At 38.0% G+C, this 21,662-nt stretch overlaps 1 protein-coding gene across 2 annotated transcripts in view; it reads left to right on the top strand.

Annotated features, from left to right (window-relative positions):
* Positions 1 to 6,485, top strand: part of PARVA (parvin alpha) — a 61,832-nt gene extending 55,347 nt beyond the window's left edge. For both annotated transcript variants that reach the window (XM_030451302.1, XM_030451303.1), the window contains exon 14: positions 1,545 to 6,485. In XM_030451302.1, coding sequence (XP_030307162.1) covers positions 1,545 to 1,621 — 77 coding nt within the window. In that variant the 3' untranslated portion in view covers positions 1,622 to 6,485. The remainder of the gene's footprint in view (positions 1 to 1,544) is intronic.
* The last annotated feature ends 15,177 nt before the right edge of the window (positions 6,486 to 21,662 follow it).

Genomic DNA, 21,662 nt, shown 5'->3' with positions numbered 1-21,662 from the left:
AACATATGTAGCAATGGAAATAACTTGTCTTTCTCTGGGAGCATGCTTTTTTTTTTTATTGGACTTTCTGTGGAATAATGTGGTGGTGATGGAGTCTTCTGGTAATTTTGCAAAGACCTGTTGAAGTTATCTTGTTCTTTAATTTGAAGTTCTATATTAGGAAATTCAAGTGTTACAGCTTTCTGCTGCCCTAAAAATGTAAAGTTCCTGAATAATGCTCTGGATTATGGTTTTCATATAATATGATGTTGTGGGACAAATGTGCCCTTAATGTAGCGTTTTTGGCATTTTCTCTTCATTTTATGCCAAGTATTTTTGTTCTCATTTATAAAGAGCCACAAAACCATGTGGCCACAGTTTCATAACCATGCACAGTCTCGGCATAAAATCTAGGTTTGATTGTTTTCACCCTTTCTCCATGTCATTTTGCCATGTAGCTATTATTTTTAGCCCTTCAAAGTTTCCATACTGGGCACATCATGCATATTGAATTGATTGGATATGTTCTTCCAAGTCTAAACCCTTCACAATGAAGGAGAAGGAGATCACTGAGAAGGAGAAAGATCATTGTAGATAAACATAATGGCAAAATACCTGATGATTATACACCAGTTTACTAAGTGGACTTGGAGGTTTTGAAGACAATGGGCGTGTGCACACCACCTGCTTTACACCTTAGTGGCCACATCCAAGAACCAAAGTTAGAAGATTGAGTTCCTATATAGTCAACAGGAAGAGACAGAACTATGCCAATTCTGTTCTAATTCTATTCTAATTCTTTTCTGTTCTTTCTGAGGGCAATTCTGAGTCCCTGTTTGAGATTGAATATTCCTTGAAGCACTAGCATAGACTCCTGCAGTAGTACTTGTCAGTTTGTTTTATAGATTTCTTGTGAAATAATATTGACTTTCTCAACAACTTCTCTTGGAAACAGCAGGTATTCATTAGTTTTTTCTTTCATATAAATACTTTACTTTCAGTGTCAGGTTTCTAAGAACTGATTCAGCCATGTACATGAGCTAACTCAAAGCATTTTCAGAAGTGTCTTTGAGTCTTCTTTTGAGTACCTATCTTCTTTAGATCCTTAATGTAAACTTGCCTTTAGCTATTTTGCTGAAATTAGGTTTAATAAAAGATGTTGCATCCAAGAATGGGCCAAGTCATGCAGTTCTTACATAAGAGATCCATTGGTTTCTGCCTTTTTTCAAAACCATTATGTTTGGGCACAGCTCACTGAAGATTCAGTCATACAAATGTACATAATCCTACCTGAAAGTCACCTTGTGGGCATCTAAACCTTGGTTGCATTTCTTCATCAGCACCATTAACCTTTTGTATCTCTAAATAAACGTGGTTGAACTTTTAAAATTGCCAGTTTAAAACAGGGCTTAATTTGTATTTCTGTTATTTCTTACCCTCTCAGTGATTGATTTGAGTGTTCATGGATATGGATCTGGAAAGGAAGTGGAGCATAGGCACCTCTTCTGAAAATTCTCTGAGCTGATGAAGTTACTAATGTTTCCTTCCCTCGTCTCTCTTTCTAGATATTGTAAATTGCGACTTGAAGTCTACACTGAGAGTACTGTACAATTTGTTTACCAAATACAGGAACGTCGAGTGAAGAATTGACTTCAGATGTAAAGGAGTGTTCACAAAGAAAACATCATAACTAGCATATTTTTCATCAGTATTCCTCTGCATCTTTATTCCAAAAGGACCTAAATCATTTATCTGAAGAATTTTTTATTTTTTCGTAGTAGATTTAAAACTAATACAAATTATGAAGAAAAGGTCTGAAGGAAGGTATATGGGTATATTCTGAGAGAATTAGTATCTCAATAATAACTGTCTTCATGCTGTTTTATAGTAGGTGAAGCAAGAATGAAAAAAAGATTCAGTAACTCTAGTTTAGACCAGCCTTTTAAGCCAATCATAGGAAAATTCAGCACTATCTATTTTAGTATTTTTTTATATACATCTTTTCTAATCTAGAAATTTGCTATCCATGATAATATGGTTACAATTTAATCATGAGAAATGTGCATGGGGAGAAACTGCTAAATACTCTTGTTCTCAACTAAAAAGAGGAGAATTTCTCAAGCACTTAAACTGATTAATTTATATTTCCAGTGCTGTTAGGCTTGAATTTTATGGGTACAAACTGAAGTGGCTCCTCATTCCTTCAGACTTTTATAATGGGATACTCCAGTTTAAATATGTTATTGAGCATTCCATATAAGCACACTTCGAAGCTTGTTACTTGGTTTTGTTCAAGGAAGAGATCTTTTTTGCATAGTACACATTTCAGGAAAACTGACCTGTTTCCCTATAATAGTTGTATTATTACATAGTATTAGAAAGTAAAGGAATGGCTTTATTTTTTTCTTTTAGTAGTTTAAACACAGGATTATCGGGTTGCAAGTATAGATTTACTGCTGAACAGGATTTACAATTTGTTCTTTTGGCTGATTTTATGATGAATGTATTTTGCTGCATAATGTCCAACACACAAAATAAGATTTATTATCCAGAATCATTGTTTTAGCCTTTCAGATACAAAAGCACTACTTTTAGGTCAAAACTACTCCCATCTGCAGAGACTGTTACAGTGCAAGGTTCTTTGATCATTTTACATGACTATAAAGAGTACTTCTTTCTAGTCATAACCAAGTATAAGCTGTTTGGTTCTAGCTTTAACAAAGAAAAAAAAGAAAAGCAGGAGTTGATTCTTCTCTTAGACTTGGTATCAAGCACCAGTTATGTTTTCTGTACAGAAGCTGAAAGAGGCTGCCTGACATGAGTGTTCAATTATTAGAAACTGCGCTGGCATAAGCTGAAGAGTAAATTGATAATTTTCTAAAAGTTTTGTTGTTAGTATTAAATAACTTTCTAAAAGAAGCTTTGCAGTGTAACCACAGATTCTGGGGACCCTGCATTACACAGTTAGGAAAAACTCCTTAAACTGACATTGCTGGACAACTGTTTAGAAATCGTCCCACTGCTCAGTGCAGGAAGGAGACTTGTTAATGGTTATCCAGTTTTGGCAGAACTGGTATAGGTAAAAGTGAAAGCAATCTGGCATCTCTTGAGTCTGTTCATCTGAAGAAATGCAGTGCTGGCATAGTAACAGCTATATGTTACTCAGTATATAAAGCATTACATATTTTTCAGTTTTCCAGTGCCTTTTTTTTTTAATGCAGAGTTTTCCAGTGCAACATTAGCATAAAAGAAAGACATTTATTTACATTCTGTCTTCCATGAACACTAACTGACGTTAAATAACAAGATGCTGACTTCTGCTTGGGGCCACAGAAATTATTATGAGAAGTAAATACCAACTTTTGTGAAACGAAGTAATATTTAATTCAAAGAACATTCTGAACTCAGAGTTATCTGATTGTTATAAGCATTCTAAATATAATTTATTAAAAAAATTTTACCTCTATATTTTTAACTGAATTTCTGAAATTAGCAGTGCAGAAAATAACAATTATTTGCCTTTGACACAGGTAAATAACTGGACATTTTCACCCTGGTGAAAACGAACATGTTTTCATTATGTCTCTGATATCTGAGAATCTAAATGATAGGAATCAACATTTGTGAGGAAACTGAGACAGAACTTCTCATGTATATACCAGCAGCAGATTCCATTATCTTAGTGTTTTTCATGTAAGTTTTTCATTTGCACACTTAGACTGTAGAAATTGTAACTGTTAATTAAAAGATTTATGGTTTTTCTGCAGATCATGCTCAGCTGAAATACTATTTTACATCTCAGCAATGCCAAAACATTTTTATTTCCCTTGATTTTAGGGGTGTACTTTCTTTAAAGAGGAAGTTTACATATGTAAAGGAAAAAAATTAGGAACAGTGTTTTTTAGATGGATTTGAAAATAAGCATTCCGTCCTATATTGGTGTAACGTTAGTGGAGAGTTCAAGTCTGTCAGACTCCCATTTTCCATTCTTAAAAAACATAAAACTGAGACAGAATGAAGAAATCCTCATGCTGAAATACAATTATGCAGAACCATAGAAACACTTAACTATCCAACTTTTACACAATTATCTGTCCTAGGATAAGAATTTATGTAAATTAACATCTGCTATATAAACAGGAATTTCCTGTGTAAATATAGACCCATGTGATGGTTTTAACACATTTATACAAACAGTATATGCTGCCATGTAGGAGTGGGTCACTGCTTGTATTTTCAATGATGTAGATTTAAATAGCTATCAGATAAATATGAAAGATACAGATTATATCTAATATTTATTGCTTTAATACAGATTATTATAGAAATATAGAATACTACTGTAGACAGTTTGCTCTTCAGCAATCAGTGCAGGTCAGCACCTTTCTTCAGGGAAGTGAAATGTTAAGTTAGCTGGGCCAAATTCTGCTGATACCTATGATGCTTTTAATTGTGATACACAGTAGTGTGTACTGATGTACAGCTGAATGCAGAATTTTTCTCACTGTTGATACTAAGATAGAGGTTGTTTATTTAAGTTTCAGGTCAGCCCTGGATTTATTTATAATTACTTCAAATGATTAAATAGACCTGAATCAATGGATTTAGCCCACATAAGATACAGTCACCCGAAGAAGCCAGTTTCACTACTAGTCCCAGAAGGAGCCTCTGATCTCACATCTGCTGCTAAAGTTAGGTTACTACCCAACCTTTGGCTAGGTTTCTAAAGCCCCAGTTAGTATGAATCCAAACCACTGCCTTAAGATCACATGGTGGTATTTGTATCTTGTCTACCAGACCAGTATGTTTGTTGTGTGGTGTAATATGAAGGCCCACAAGTAGCTGAGTCCACCAAGAACTGGCACATTGTAAACATTTCTGCTGCAGGGGCATTATGAAACTGCCACAACAGAATTTTCTGTGCTTCTCTGACTTCTAATCCATCCATTCCATGCAGCACCATGGTATTCAGATTCCTTCTGTGTCTGGTTTCCTGTTGATGGATTCTGGCATGCTTTGTCAGCCATAAGAATTTTTTTTTCAAAGAGGAGCTACAGATTATGAATAGCATATAAAAAAAAATTGTCAAAATAGTTATCTAAAATCTTAATATGTTTATGTCACCTCCTTTCAGACTTTTTTCCTGGCTGACTGGCATTAGTTGCTGTAAAGAACAGGCCCTGGAAAAAAGGTAATGAAGGAACCTTTGCATAATTTTACCTGAGATGCACATAAAGTCCAGAATTGGATTGTGCTATATTTCCAATGGAGTACAGCTGGACCAAGTTTCTTATTAAATGAGCTGACTGCAGAATATAGTTCTTTCCAACTGTTAGTCAGTAGGTATCTTCCTGTTAATAGGGGGGCAGCAGCCCTTGCAGCTACATAGTTTAGGAATTCAGGTGGACCAGCAAGTGCTGGGTAAGATCCTAATCTACTTTGACCGTGGACCAAGTTGCTGTGTGGCATATCTCCATGCAAACCAGTGGCATTCAATCAACAGAGGATTTGGTGCTTTGGGTTTTACAGACAGTTACACTACTTGTGAATGGTTTACATTCTGGCAGACTATATTGATTGAAGTAAATGAGACTGGGTTGACCTTTGTTCTTTTGGTAAAACATGGTTTTAAATTCATGTTTAAGATTAATTTAGCCTTACTGTAAGCCACCGTGTTGTAAAGCACAATGTCTTTTAGAAGTAAGGGGGTTTATTTCATTAGAGAAAGATATATATGATATTTAGTATAATGGATAGTAGCTTTAGGTCTAGTTTTTGTTATTCTTGTCTTCATGTCAAAACAGCCCTCATGAATTTCCTTTGTGGCAAGCACCCAAAGAGAGAACAGTGCCCTGAAGACCTCTTGCAAGATTTTCTACACTGTTACTTAATAGGCTACAGTAGTTTTATTATAAGAATTAGCATGTCTTTACAGTTAAAATACAATTAAAGGCTGAAGAAATCCTTTGTAGAAAGTTACAATTAAAGTGAGATACTTTGTTTTGGTTAATCACATGGAAAATGAAGATAGTAGTACCAGATTTCTGGAATTATGCATACCTCAGCATCCACAGATTTTTCCAAAGAGGTTTTGAGTCATTTAACATTTACTTGGGCTGATTGGCTAATTTTATGCATTTTGACAGTATTTTCTGTGCGACCATGTTTTTGTTTGGGTTTTTTTTTCAATAATGAGATTTTAATTTCTAACATTTTAATCCTACACACTCTGCATCAATGCTAGTGTCATTGAAATATTTGGTCCTCAATTTCAATGTTGGGCTAATTATGAAAAAAGAATATTTGCAAAATTTGCTTCTTAACATGTATCTGAAAATAATTAGTTTAAAATAAGGTGTATTGCCTTCAGCTGCAGAGCTAGTAGCTTTCACAGAATATATTTTATGTAATCTGTAAGTGAGACACTCTATTGCTGACTTTTTCCTATTCTTTTCTGAAACCTTTGTTATGATCCACAATAAAATTTGCAGCTGAAAATCAACACTGTATGTTTCTGTTGAGTCTGAGATATATGACAAAAAAAATAGGAAATCTGTATGATTTATGTTCTCAGAGCTTCCAAAGCTCTCTATGCATCTAACCCATTCTCAATTACCTCTTTGTGGGTGTACTCAGTGTTTATTATTATTTTCTGTGGGGGCTGGTGACAGCTGAAAGTGGGTTGGCAAAAACAGTCATGTAAACATATGCTTGAAATGATTAAAAGCAGCAGGTCAGGAAAATGCCATATTATACTCAAAATAGCAAAGTATACCTTTGCTTTAATATTGCTGTGCTGGACACTTCAGTGGTGATATTGTTGCTGGATATAATGCAGTTTTCTGCAGAGTAATTTTGTTAATTTGAAATTGAACAAAGTGTTAGTGAAATGTTAAATGGTTGAAATTAAACTGTCCATTTCAGAAAATAAACCATTTAAGAAGATTCTGAGATCTACTTTTCATAAACTCATTTTTGTTGTAATCCCTTAATGCAGGAACTTCAATGCAGACCTTGGAACCAGTCAAAATATAGGCATCTAAAGTGCTACAAATGAACCTTTTTAGCCACCAAATTACTGGAATGAATCCAGAAGCAGGTGATTGATATTTAGATCTGCTTGTAAAGCTGAAACCAGCAGAGCCAGCTAATCAACAGGGATCACTAAGGACAGGGTGAGTTTTAATGCTGTTCTTGAATCCCAGACCTATTACTCAGGACTGGAAAGTAGTATCTTTGGATCCATGGTCTTCAGCCCCACCATGGCTTTTGTCCTGAAGAGCAAGTAGACCTTTTAGAGGGGCACTCTTGACTCAGGTTCTGAAGTTCCTATTCTTTGTAAAAAGTAATTCTGTGTTAACTGACAGAGAGAGGGAGCAAAAGAGGGAGCGTAACTTGTAGTTAAGTTATTGAAATGTGGAAAAGGATATGGGGGAAGAACCTGTCTTCTGGAGCACCTGTAAGGCCTGCTTCTGTATTTTTGTCATTCAAAGGGTGCTAAAATACCAAAACACATTTTTGAAGAGGAACCAGAACTTTGCATTGCTCTGTTTTAATGCAGCATTCCTGCTGAGCTTTGGTCACTCTTACTCCTCTTTTTTAGGACTCTTCTGTCAAAACAGCCCCAAGAGAAGGTATTTCTACCCTACACAGCCTGCAGCATGAATTATGTTTGAGTTTCTTCAGGCAAAGCAAATAATAGTTTCATCCCCTGCTTCCTACCTGTTCTGTAGCCATCAGGTGAGCTTACAAAGGAAGGTGAGCAACACATCTTCCACAAGCTGTTTTAGGAAAATGGCAGACACAGCTGCATTTTATCTGTGAAGCCAGTTGAGGTTTCTTGGGCCCTCTCTGAGCACAGGTACAGAATTGAGTGCTAAATCTCATTTTGGAGCCTAGACAGATTTAAGCTAGAACTACCCTGTCCCATTGAGATTCGGTCAGCTTCAAACATGTGCAGGCATAAAATGCTAGGGATTTTCCAAATTACAATTATGGGTGAAATTTAGATCGCTTCAGGGGGAGGTGGTGCTAAAACATTTTTTGGGATTGCAAGTTTGGTGCCTGTATTCTGTGGGAAGAGCAGAAAATCTGTCTGGGGCCATGCCCTTCATATGGGCTAAGGAGGGAAAACAGGAAGAGTGTCTTTGCTTCCCTTCTGAGATCTCCATGTTATGGCAAACTGCACAGACTGTTTCCTACTTGGCTGAGTTTAATTTTATTGGAAATAAGCCTGAAAACATGCTTTAACTATTCTTCCTTCTCCTGGATATTTGCACTGTTCCAGGTAGGTGAAAATTAACACTAAAGTAGCATGTTGAAGCTTTGAAGTCTTCAGCTGTGACTAATCAGCACTATCTACTGCTTAGGGCTTTTGATGCTGGGAGAAATGAATGATGCTGACTCGAGTCATGTCTCTGAATGATTAGTTCATTGGATAACATGCCAAATTTATAACTGTTATATTACATGAACAGATGAAGACTATTAAATTACATGCAGGGGTGTGTGGGGAAATCACTGTGGCCAGAACTTCCTTTTTTTTCTAATGTAATTTTCCTTTCTTTCTTTCTTTCTTTCTTTTTTTTTTTCTTTTTTTTTTTTTTTTTTTTTTTTGCCGGGGGGGTGGTGGGAGGGATAGCATTTCTTACCTTAAGAAAGTGAGTACATATTTTCCTGTGGGCATTCTGAAACTTGCAGATGCTGAGGTCTGTAGGCTGAATTCAGCAAAATACTGAATTGGCTTTAAATATGTGGGAAAAAACCTTGTGGTTTCTTTGAGTCTTTTTTGCCTAGAAATGGATAAATATTCTTATCACAGTGAGAACCCTCAGTCACCTTTACACTGAGGCCTGTATTGTATTGTCTTCACATCCTTCACATAATTACAGCCACAAAACCATTACTTTTAAGGCCTGCTTTCCTCAAATGATTCTTTATTAGCTGCTTTGTAAATTAGCTCATAAAAGATATATGCTTCTTGTCCACTCTTGTATTCATAAGTGTTTCACCTGCATGAGGGCTGAAAAACCAGGGTGATTTATGTCTTCTCTTGTAAGACCCTTGAAGCTCCGATAACTTAACTACAGAGTAGTGGAATGCTGCTGTCTGCTTTCAAGCTTTGCACTAAGTTTTAGGCAGATGTAACTCAAGTGTGCTTATTATTGCTGTTTGGTTTATATCCATGCCTCCAGGGTTAGTTGCAGTAGCAGTTCTGTGAATGTATGCTATGATATGGTCCTTGTCTTGAAAGGCTCACAGTTTTGCAGGAATGTGGGAGGAGGAAAGCTGAAAGTCAGCTTCTTTAACTTTACATAGAAGATCAGAAGGATTAGTAGCCAGGTTCCCCTTTCTGTACTCTACTTGAGCCTTTAAGTTGTAGTGGGAGCTAGAAAGTAACCAGTGAGGCTTTTGTGGAATGCCAGTCCTCAGAGGAAAAGGGACCAGAGGAGTTACAGAGGCTGTTAGCTTAAAAGATTACCGCACTTCTTGTGTTAAAGATGTAGGTGCTCAGCGTGAGGCCACTGAGGCAAGGAAGTGTGTGGGTTTGATTGCTGAGGTGAAATTTTTCCCCTTAAAGTGCTGCAGGGCCATTGGTCAGAGGACAGTCTCAGCATTACAAATTACATGCATGTGATTTAAATGTCTCTATGTGGCAATAGCTTAAATACTTTCATGTGCATCTTGTAACTATAATAGAGTATTGAAGGTGTCAGTTCTGGGCTAGTTAGCCTTCTGTCCCTCTGGATCTTTCTGTTTGTAACAGCCCTTGGCTAGACAGAAAGAACCTCATTAAAGTATATCTATTCTTAATTGCTTAAAAACTCTGCACATCTACTGTCTGAAACCAGCACTCAGTTCAAACAGTGTCATAACCTCTAGCTTCAGTTTTTCTCTGTTTTGGGGACAAATTAACCCACTAGCTGCACAGACTATTGTGAGTCAGAGGTATATGACTCATGAATAGAACACAGTTCTATTCTGGTTTTAATTAACTTGGCCTATACCCAAATCCTCCTTACAAATGAAAGATACTTGATTAGCTGAAGTCTACAGTACATTTTTATGGTTTGTGCTAAACTTACATGTGTATTTTTATGAGAGAATGCTACAAAAAAAGATTCCCATGAATGCCCTGGCTTAAAAAGTAAGCAACACAACTGCTGTATTTGACAGACTGTTAAAATATTGTAATTAATCTGATTTGTTTGCCTTGCAAGCTTTAAGAAAAGAAAAAAAGTTCTAACACATAGGGAAATCAGTCTCTCTTGATTCACTTGATTGGAAAACAAGTTTGGTAGAAGTACAGTCTACAAGGACACTTCCTTTCGTGATTTTCATAATTTTGCTATCTGGTAACTTTTGTTCTTCTTAGAGGTAAGATGTAAAGATTGAATTGGTCAGGATCCTTGTCAATATTTCTAATTAGGTCACTGTGCCTTCTCTTAATAAAGCAATACTGAAATCAAATAAACTCCTCAAATATAAATGGGAGAGAGGGTTATCTGAGCCACCACTGAGTGTTGCCTGTCAAAACAGAAGCAATACTAATTGTATTTATGCAATATTAAATGAATTAAGACAAAAGAAAAAGCAAAAACAAACCCCAAAAAGCCAACAAAACAAAACCACCCCTCTCTACCTTCACAGAAATCAAATCTCACTTAACACTAAACTTTCTTTATGGCACCTTGGGGACTCTTAATGCAAATGAGAAGCAGGCATACAGATACTTGGTGGAGCCTTTCCACACCACTACTATCTCTGAAGGAACAAGCAGAGAATAAAAGCAAAGGGTGTGGGGAAGAGAGAGAAATGTATCTTTGTGTGAACACTTTATAGTTTGCAACATGGTCATGTAACACAATGAGGGTGGGCCAGCTGGCTGTTAAATAACCTAGGCTGATAAATTAATCAGGAGTATCCTCTGTGTGCCACCAACTGTCCTGTGACTAATAAGTTAGTTTTCTACTTTGGCAGGTTTCATGAGTTTACTTGTAGCAGGAAAAAGAGAGCTGGAGGAAAAATGTCAGGTTTTGAAAGGGGTTTAGTGTGAAGGGCTCTGTAATGGAAACTTGCCTGTGGACCACTGCTTCCCAGTCTCTGCGGTCCCACAGTTTAATTCCAGTTGCTTAGAGCATTTAATCAAGATCTGCCTTCAACTCTGCCTGCCCTGAGTTAGTCCTGATGAAGCCCTAATTCACCTTCTCATTGCCTAGGTAGTGACATTATGACTTCCATCAAAGCAAAGAAATTAGAGGCACGTAGCAGACAGCTTCATTTAGCCAGAGCTCCAGGTTCAGAGATTTTTCTGTCTTGGAGGGACATTGTCCTCTCATGCAAGATAGTCTGGAAATTGATTTGCTTCAATATGCACTTCCCAATCACTGTGGAATGTTACTGGGTCGGTAGGAAGCAGACTTCAGGCACAGATTTTATCTATTGATATTTTTAACAGTTGCACTGCTTTTCAGGAATACACATACTCCTCAGTTCAAAGGCTGGAGTATTAATTTCTGAATTCCATTGCCGATAATTAGACCTTGCTTTTCATTTTTCATCAGCTACAGTAGGATTTCTATGTCCACCATTGGTTGAGGTTGGATTACTAAAACTGTCTGAATTCTTGTTTTATGCTTACAGTAACATCACTTCATTGAGCACAGCTCCTTTATATAATCTACACAGTAGTGTATGATCAACCAGGGTGCACAGCGTGGTCTGAAGATGGGATACTAATGAGCAAGTTTCTCTGAGTCAGCTCTGTCTTGTTTTGGGATGTATGTACAAGGAAGATTGCATCAGACCTCAGGATTTCCCTGTTACTATGTGTGCTCAGTAACAGAAAAGATCCATGGATGTCCTTTGCTTTATGTTTATGGAAGTTATGTGTCGTTGTACTACTAGAAGTCGGGAAGAAGCAGTAGTACCCTGATGTAAGAAAAAAGTGTGCATCTTGGTGGGGCAGCCACAAATCCAGGACCTTTAGTAATCTCTTTCCTAGTAGATCTGTGTCTGGCCTTCTGAGCACTTCGAGGAGACAAGGTGAAGTATCTTGTGTTGATGAGTCTTTTGCATGTATTGTAACAATTTAACCCCAGAAGTCTTGTGATCCTCTGTTCTCTCCTCTTGTATGACACAATCTCCAGCAGCGATTTTATTTATCAAGATCACAATTTCTAGTGCTTCTAAGCCCTCTTTCCCAATTGCTCAGTTACCCAGACAGAACTCTGGGATAGGGAGGTAAACCGCAGTGAGTAACACCAGCAGAAAACTTCTGCTGTTTTAAGTCAGGCAAAATTTTCCACTAGGTGAATTCCCTTGATTAAAAATCAGAAGATTTGTTCCAGGCAATCAAGCCATGCCTGCTATTTAAACACAATTTCTCTTTTTATTACTGGCTTATTAAAACTTACAGTTCTCTATTAATCACCATTTCTTAATTAACATAAAATTCCCAGGGTCTGGTACAATTCCACCACCCATAATCCAGTGCTGTCCTGTTTGTTTCTATTTAGACTACATATTGCTAGAGTATGTAGGATTATATTGCATGCTTTAATTATTTTCAGGGAGTACTGTGACACTTGGCCTTGATCTTGGCTTTCTCTAGTACAGAGCTCTGTAAGTATCCTGTATTTATTTATAACTTGTTGGGGGGAACAACAGAGGCTGTCTGACACTGTGCACTCTCTCTTCACACTCTGATTCTCGAATGAGGCTCTCAGGAATTACAGGGAGGAAAGCTTTGCCATTTGGAGAAAAGGTCTTAAAATTTAATCAGAATACAGTTTTAGCCAAGCAGCTAGTTCAGTCAGCCTGTCCAATGGTGGTGTGGGTTGAGCAAGTCTCTTTGCTCAGGGTTCCCTTGAGCTGTATTCAGTTGTGAAATAAAAATAAGAAATTAGATCAGTTATACTCTAATGGCTTCTTCTAATCATGCAGCTTCCGAGAGCATTTATCAGTGTAGCTTTGCCTGAATTAGTATTTGGCCTTTCACTGCTATGACTAGGATTTGCCACCAGTTGAAAGCTAAATTGGTAGTGCTCATTCCAAATGGCAAATTACATATGTGCTTGTCTCTGGTCTGGTTTTAACCATTGCAACACCACATATAAGTACTCTCAGTCCAGTGCTCAAAGAGCTCTGTCAGCTCTCCCTTCACTACTTAAGAGCAACAGATACTTCTCCGGGTGCTTTGCCTCCTCCACTGGTTATTTCCTCCTAGAATGACTGTACTGAAATCTTATATGAGCTTTTCTACGAGATTTTTCCTGCCTACTTAACCCTTCAAAAATGCTCTGTTCCCAGCTCTCCCTTCATTTAATCATATTTTACGAAAGACCTCATTTTCTAGGTGTCCCTTCTGCCTGATTAAGGTCATTGTTTAACCCAACATCCAAACAATCAAAATCATGCAGTTTATCATGGTGTTAGGTCACTGAGCCCCCCCCCGCTTTTTTTTTTCCAATTGGTCTTAAACACTATGTCATTCGTGTTCCTTTTCTCCAAGCAACATACAAAACTTTAAATGGTTTCTTTATCTTGCTGCACACAACAACTGATAGAGCTTCTTATTTCTATCATCAACCTCTCATGTTCTGTAGACACACTCATAACACTTCCCATTCATCTTCCTGCTTTAATCTTTAAAAGTGGGATCGAAAGAACATGTATCAATCAGTTTTTGCCACAATCCAGCACATTCTGCAGAATAATTTGCAAGACTTTGTTCTTCTTCCCTAAGGATTATTCTAAAAAAAAAAAAAAAAAAAAAAAAAATCCAAGTTCTGGCTCAGTAAACAGTCTGTGGTCATTGCTTCATTCATGGCTGGTCAAGTATGTGTCTGTTCACACAGACTGCAATTTAGTTACTGCACGGTATGGAGAGTACAGCTGCTTGTCTCTGCCCATTACGCAGAACAATATTAAACCGGAAAAGTGCTGGGAAAACGTCAAAAGTGCCTGAGTTTGGATACATCCCAAATGTTCTGGGTTTTTTCTGTGCACTTATGGAAGTCAGAAAACAAAGATCTCTAAATGTCCTGTTGTTTATTCTTCTTCATTTAATTCTCTGATCCTGTCCTTTTAAATGGCTGCAGTCCTTGTTCACTCCTTACTCTTCATTTCACCCCTCAGTTGCAGATGCCTAACACTTGCATACAGTGCCAGGGAAGCAAATTGTTGAAAACGGTCACACTGTTGCAAAGTGAAAATAGGCTTTGAGGAATTAACCCATGGACTTGACACCTATGAAGATTATTACTTGGAACACTGCAAAATTAGAAAATGAAGAGGCTACATGTTCCATGAAATTAAATTGTGATCCTCAATGTCGTTCTGTGTTGTTGGGTTTTTAAGCCCAGGTGAAATTGAGTTACAGGATCTCCTTCTACTGCTAATGCTATCAGTGTTGTATGCACCTGATGGTAGCTTTATCCACTGATACCACTCTGAAGCTTTCCACTTTATGAAACAGAAGTTGTGTTTCTGTATACAAGAATTAAGTCCTCCCTGCTTTGCAGATGATGAAGATGCTTTTCTCTAAATCATTTTCATCCTCTCTAGCAATTCATGGGTGGCTTTGCATGCCAACAGGCTCCTTGCGTTTATTACAAAACCAGTGATAGTCTTTTCTCAGCATCATTGGACATGGGTCAGGCCAGACTTCTAGAAGTCAGAAATAGTCCATATTTGGACTGAAGTAACTAGATTATATGGTATGGTGTGAATTATTATAGAAGTCAGAGATCATTGTGTAATGTACTGGAAAAAAACTATCTAAAGATGTATTTTGCTAAGTATAAGTAAGATCTTAACATTTGAGAATGATTTGGGTGTTTAAGATAGCATGAGAATTAATTCCAGAAACAAGATATAATCAGTTTACCTTTCTTGGCACTGTATCTTGCTAAACATAGAAAATCTCATTTCATTTACTACATAATTATCCTTGTGTTTTCTTGAATGAAAGTATAGCAAAGATCACATTTCTGGCACATTTGGGAGCAAAACAGTTAAATTGCTAGCAAATAATGTTTTGTAGTTTGTATGAGAGCCAAGAAGATTAATGAAATGTTCATGAGAGAGTCTGGCAAGTGGCCACATTCCTATGGGAACATTGCTGCAGTGAGGTTTAACGGAGCATGAGGGACATTAAGAAACAAATGTGTGGGAGTTTTAGGGTAAACTGTAAATGATCAAGAATCTAGTAAAACTAGATATCTTATATTTTGCCTTTGAGGCTTTGCAGTGGATCTCTGTAACATTTCTCATCCTTATCTGAAGTCTGTGAGGAAGATGAGCAAAGTCTGTCCTTGGGTTTTTTAAGAGCAGCTGTCAAACACTGGAGCTCTACTGACTTCTTTGAATGTTACAGCAGATGTAAACTAATTAAACAAGTGGCTACAAAATAGGAATCTTTTAGCCTGACCAGAGTTTTTGTTTAGAAGCTCCTCAGTTTAATGCTTAATCTGCTAGCCTGCCCAAGTCTTGCATATGCTTTTAATTGCAAAAAGCTGTGTTAGTTTCATTCTTTTAGACAAGCCAAGGAGAAGATGCATTAATATGGCATTATTTCTATTTCTGCTATACCACCACCTCCCGTTTCACAGTAGTTTTCTCTGAAATACATCCGTATTGACCATAAAGATTTACTAACATGCTGTATTTTAATTAAGTTACTGAATGTTACATTTAATCAAAGATAAGGAAACAAGCTAAGTTTTCTCTGTTTCAGAAATAAAACTCTTGATCAGTAAAATTGCTAAGAGGAACGAAACATTTCTTTCTACCATACCAACAGGTAAATTAAGCAGGAAGTATTGATTTCCCTCAGAGCAGGATAGGTGTTAAGAAATGTATGAACTTTACAGTATGCTTTCTAGAGTTTTTTTGTATTAGCTGAAATAATCACCAATGATCATTATGGACAGCTATTAAAGTGAAGAAAACCTGTGTTCTTACTTACCTTTCCACTAGATGGCAATGGTACATGGTAGTTACATGAACTTGATTAGAAGAAATCTTTAAAAATGAAAATTTTAATAAAAGTTTGAGTATCTTTAAATGAGGATAGTCATACTATTAACATGCTGAAACTGAGCTGTCTCAGCAGTTCCTATCTCAAGTAGTAAAACTAGCTTTCTTTCTTTGTGTACCAAATGCAATAGCTAGATTTAGAATTAATACAGATACGGATAATAAGCCTATTCAAAAGCAAATGTAGGACTGTGATAATGAGACTGTCTAACACACTGAAGTGTACACTAAGTTTCTGTTTGTATGCTGGGTGAGGTACTTTTCTGCTATTAAAACCAAGAGGCAAACCAATTCTTGGAGTAATTAAGTTGACTTCTGTAGAATCAGGTTAGGGATGGTAGGGTTGAATTTGGTTCAGGGCCTTGCAAAATGAAGATTGCATACTACTGTGTGAGAAGAGAGATTATCCTTTCTGTGGTCAGTCAGAGCAGCTAAAATGTGACTGCTTTGTAAAAATTTCCCCAGGGCCATTTGGGGGCATTAGATCCTGAAGAAGGTGATGCCGGAGGATGATGAGAGAGTAAAGAAGCAGAAAAAAATTACTATTTTTAGTGTAGCCAAAGATCTGAAGAGATGCAGTACACATTTGGACAGATGGGATATCTGAATCAGGCTACTGGTGAGTTAGCATCTGTGGGGAGGGGAGACCATTTGAAGCCTTTCTGTAATTCAGAATGCACTATGGTAAAACTGCTTTTTTCTAAAGCCTGCAGTTTGTTGTGATGCAAATTAACTGCTTTGCTGTGAAATAGCCCAGGATGTTCTACCTGATGCCACAGGACCTGCTTCCCAGTGGCTAAGTAGAGAATGTGTGGGTACTAAAGTGTCTTAATTTAAGGAAAATCTTTGATGTGATCACAAATACGTATCACAGTATAGCATTTGTCTTATCCTAATCACGTGCTTCAGACAGAAATATTTTTAATAGGTACCGCCTACAGAACTTTCAAATTCATTCCATGACAAATGACAAGCATATTCAAAATACAGAAGTTTAACTAACTCATAGCCCAAATACTAAGCCAGCAAGATTAATAATCAGTTCTAAATTGCTAAGTACATTTCTGTGCTTAATTAATGTTGTAACTTTGTTTGTACCCTCAGTTCATAATTTTATTATTTTTACTTAGACCTGCTTCTGGCTGCAGCAATGAACCAGCTAGTTACACTATTGTCAGTGAAATATTTTGGGAAGAGTTTGATTGATTTAGTTCTTTGGTTAGGAATGCTTGTGACTTCTGATATGAAGTACAGTACTGTAGGCCAGGCATTGAACCATGTCTCTAGGGATGATTTCCTTTCCTTACTTTGCCACCCTTCTTCCACCATGACCACAGCTAATTTAGCTGGACTTGTCAAGTATGTCCACCTCACTGCCAGTGTCAAGCATTCCTTACTCTCTGGTTCCAAGGCATAGTCAAGCAGGAGCTTAAAGTTCTTGGAACTGTGGTAGGCACTGGTCTAAATAAATCTGAACTGCTGTCCTACATCCTCAAAAGCCTAGTGCTTACTGACACAGAGAGGCTTTAGGTGTCCAAAGATTGTTCAGGAATAGGCTTTCATTGCTTCATAATCCTCTAGATTGTATTTTCTTGCAATATTCAACTCCCTATGAGTTTCACAGGATGTTCAGCAAAAATCCTGCCCTTTCATCACCCTCCCAAAGGCACCCATGTTAGGCTGACTAATAAGCACATGGAGAGCCAGGGGCTGCCAGCAGCCCACAAGACAGAACAGCTAGCTTGTACCACAGCAGCCTCATGTCAATAGGATATCTGTCAGGAAAAGGACTACCTGCTTCCTTGATACAGAGGAGTTTGACAGCAAACTTCAAAGATGGCAATTGTGCTCCCATAACAATAAATCCAGAGCCGTTCTCGTGATCCATGGTGAGTGTGCAAATAAACAGAGCAAAACATGCCACATTTCCACTGGTGCTGGCTCTTCCAGGGATAGACCTGTGGTGGTTTTTCTAATATTGTCCCTGATGGATGTTCTTTTGATCTGTGCAGATATATTACTGAAAGGTTTACATAGCTGCCTCTTCAGACTAGCTCTGATAAAATGCTGCACGGGAACCTTTCAGACTTAGACCTAGCAAGCACAGATAGTGGGCTGCACGCATACCTGTATCTCACAGACATTTGCAGTCTGTAAGATCCCAGTTCCTCCATCCCAAACATGCTCAGAATTAGTTTGCTGGGCCAAGCAAACTGCAGGTGGTTACCCACCAGAAGCAGGAGAATCTCTCTATGATTGTTGGCTTGTGGGCTGTCCTTAATCGCTTTCCTTATGGCCTATGCAGAGAAGCAGACAGGTCATCTCCTAGAATCACTGTTACTGGCTCCCACCCCAGACTGGCTGATTCTTGATCTCTGCAGGCTTGTCATGAGATGAAGAGGGAGAGATGCCCTCAGTGTCATATGCTTCCCTAACACAAGTTGCCAGGGTGTGAGGAATGAAACAACTGTGAGATACCATTAGCTCTAAAAAGAATCTGGAACTGAGTCCCTTCTCCTTGGGATCTGTTGTTTTGACTTGGGGAAGGATCAGAATGACTGACTGTAGTTTTCACAGTCACCCATAAAAATATGGCAAAGAAACAGGCTTTGAAGGTCTACCCAGAAATATCCCTTAAAGCCCATAGAATCAGTCTTGCTCTACCCACACTGTTCCAAAGTATTAGTGAAATAAGATGAAGGTGAAGTGACTCTTCTGGTGGGCATGTGGGATACATGTAGTATCTATGCCCAGCACTGCACCCATGCTTGCTCTGCAGATGTCACTACTGTATACTGTTGAAGAAAAGGAGTAATTCCTGGTCCTTCTGTGTGGTTCCCACTCTCACCTTCCCAGAACCAGCACTTCTGTTCAGGAGTAGAATTGCTCTGAAGCTGTCATAGATTCCTTTTTGCCTGGTATGGTGGTTTTAATCCTAAGAGAGAAATCTAGACATAGAGTGTCTCACTTGAGGTGTCAAAGAGTCTAGGAGAGTCCCAGAGGTCCCATTGTTCTTTTCAGAAGCCTCATGGTTACACCTGTATTAAATCAATCCCTATAGCTGATGATAAGTCATATTCACAGTGGTGGACATGACAACACATTATATTCTGCTAGTTGAGGGCTCCTTGGAAAAGTCCTGAAATATTGTCAGGCAATCAGCATTACTATTGTCAAGCTCAGAGACTATTTTTGAGGACAGAACTTCTTCAGGAAAGAAAAACAGTAAAATGGTATGTTCAGGTCCCATTTTGTGACAGAGAAATGGGTTTTGTTACCTGCCAAAGTAGGTCCAGTTGATTTTGTCTCAAGGAAAAGCTCTGGCTGTGCTTTAAGAATGATATTACTGGGTTTTGTTTGGGTGTTCAGGTTTTTGGTTTTTTCATCTATTGACTTCTGACAGCAAGTGAAATATGCTGGTTGGGTACAAGAAATTACAGTTCCTACCATGTTACCCTGGCATTGCCTGGATTGGTGCATATGGTTCTATACAAAAAACCCTCACTTTTCAGTGTGTTCCCAATTACTGGACACTTAGACAAAGGAAGAAATCCTTTCTTCAGTAACTGCAAAGTAGAAGATGTGCTCCAAACTATGGGTTTTCTCTTAAAAATATTTTCTCTCAGCAAAAAGATTAAACACCTCTCGCAAGATCTGTGTTCTCTTCCTAATTCTGAGCATTGCTCTGACATCCACAGCTAGCCCAGAGAGCCAGAGAGAAATACTTCTCCAAGGAATAAAGAGACATTCTGTCGCCTCATGGCTCAACCAGTTATCTGGAGTAGAAGTAGTGCAGCCCTTCCAGCCAAGCTCAGCCAGTGGGCAGTGATGCTGAGGAACAAGAAAAACACCTTTCTCCCTTTGCTGGGAAGATCATTTCAGTTTGGTCTCGTGCTCTTTTGCAAAACCTGTTTTTCTGCATCGCACCATGGACAGTTTTACGTACCTGACCACAAAAACACTCCAGTAAATCAACTCTAGGAAATGCAATGCCCAGGACATATTCTTGAACCCATGCTCTGAGTAATTTTTTTTATACATGTCAACAGTGATCCTGCCTTTCATTTAGTGAGGGCTGTAGATTCAGATCCCTGGGTTTGATTTTGTCTTGTCTCTGACCTACTAGAAATCGTTTCAAGTGTCAATACCTTAGTATATTGATGGTGTAGTACACAGTGAAAACATAGTACCACACATAGTGATAGTCCTTGCTTTCTTCTTAAACTTCATAGCTGAACAAACTATGGAAGTAAACTTTCAGTGTTTGTGTTATTTAGGCATGTTTTTTTATTTTATTTATGTGTCTCTAAAATTCATTGAGTTTAAGAAAGAGGCATTTGGAGGAATATTTAGCTAATTAATTCTCAGCAAAGACTGGCTATGTCTGGTCATAGTACAGAGAAGGAAGGATACAAAACTGATTCTACCACCATGTCTGGTCTTCTCCAGCTCACCTTCCTGGCACTTTACTTCTAGCAGTTGGGGCACAGATATATTCCCTACCTGGTGCAAAAAAGCATTTACTCAATTCTCCCTAAAAATTAGTTTGAGGAATGACTGCACAGGGTTACTCTAGGTTAGTCCCTTTTTGTAGCAACCCTTAGTGATGAAGTCAGTGAGACCATGCCTGTGAGAGGGAATAGCATGTTTGCTCCTGGCATGCACGAGACCTGAGTCGCTGTGTGGATGCTGTGTGTGCAGTGCCTGACTGCCCGAGGCCATGGGGATGGTGTCACAGACCTGCTGCCAGCTGCACCAGGGCATCCAGCAATAACACACTCTGGTTATGAGTCCCCACTGTGAAGAAGAGATGAGCAATACTTCTACAGCTAAGGCTTCCCAAAGTAATTTTTACTAATTAGTCAAGAAAATGAGTAAGAAATATGTTCTTTGCTCAGAAGGCTCTAATCCCACTTGACTGAGTAGTATTAAGCAATCCTATCAAAGAGAATGTATTTTTTAAGTAGTCCTTGGGGCAAAATTAGATCTTCAAGAATAAGAAATAATGAGAGATGTAGGGGGGAGAGGCTTTTTTATTTTTGGAACAAATATTAAAGAAGAGCCTTTGCTCCTGAGTCAAGTTCCCATGATTTTTCATTATGTTCTTTGGCTGAAGTGGTCTTTAGATAACAAATGTGTCAAGCTGTTCTGTCTCACTAAGTTAGAATTAGGTTATGTCTGTGCACAAGAAACTTTTGGAATAGCTGCAAAAACAATTACCACACTGCTTGATTCACTGATGATGTTAATTGTAAATCCATATTAATCTAGGACTGGGCAGGAGTTGCCAGAAGGATTCATTTTCTATGTACCATGACAGATGCTTGTCTCCTTATCCTTTTTTCTGGTGCCTTAGACCTTAGCTATCTCCAGTATTTTCTGAAAGCATAAACAGTAGCCTTAAGCAAAGTTGCAGTTGATAGGAAGGTTGCAGTGGCCTAAATAAATCTCCTAACATGACTTTATGTCTTGTAAAAGCAGCTTATAATGTTTTAATTGTAATCTGGAAATCCTTGAATACTAACACATAGGAAATATTGTACCAATAGCTAGGTTCTTACTTAGGAAACTTTGAGATGAGTGTCTCTTTTTCTTTGATGTAATTCTTAAAAAGAGGCAAATACAAAGTGCAGTCTGGGAGA

The sequence above is a fragment of the Calypte anna genome, chromosome 5, assembly GCF_003957555.1.
Source record: "Calypte anna isolate BGI_N300 chromosome 5, bCalAnn1_v1.p, whole genome shotgun sequence".
NCBI lineage: Eukaryota > Metazoa > Chordata > Aves > Apodiformes > Trochilidae > Calypte > Calypte anna.
This window is presented reverse-complemented; position numbering and strand designations above follow the sequence as displayed.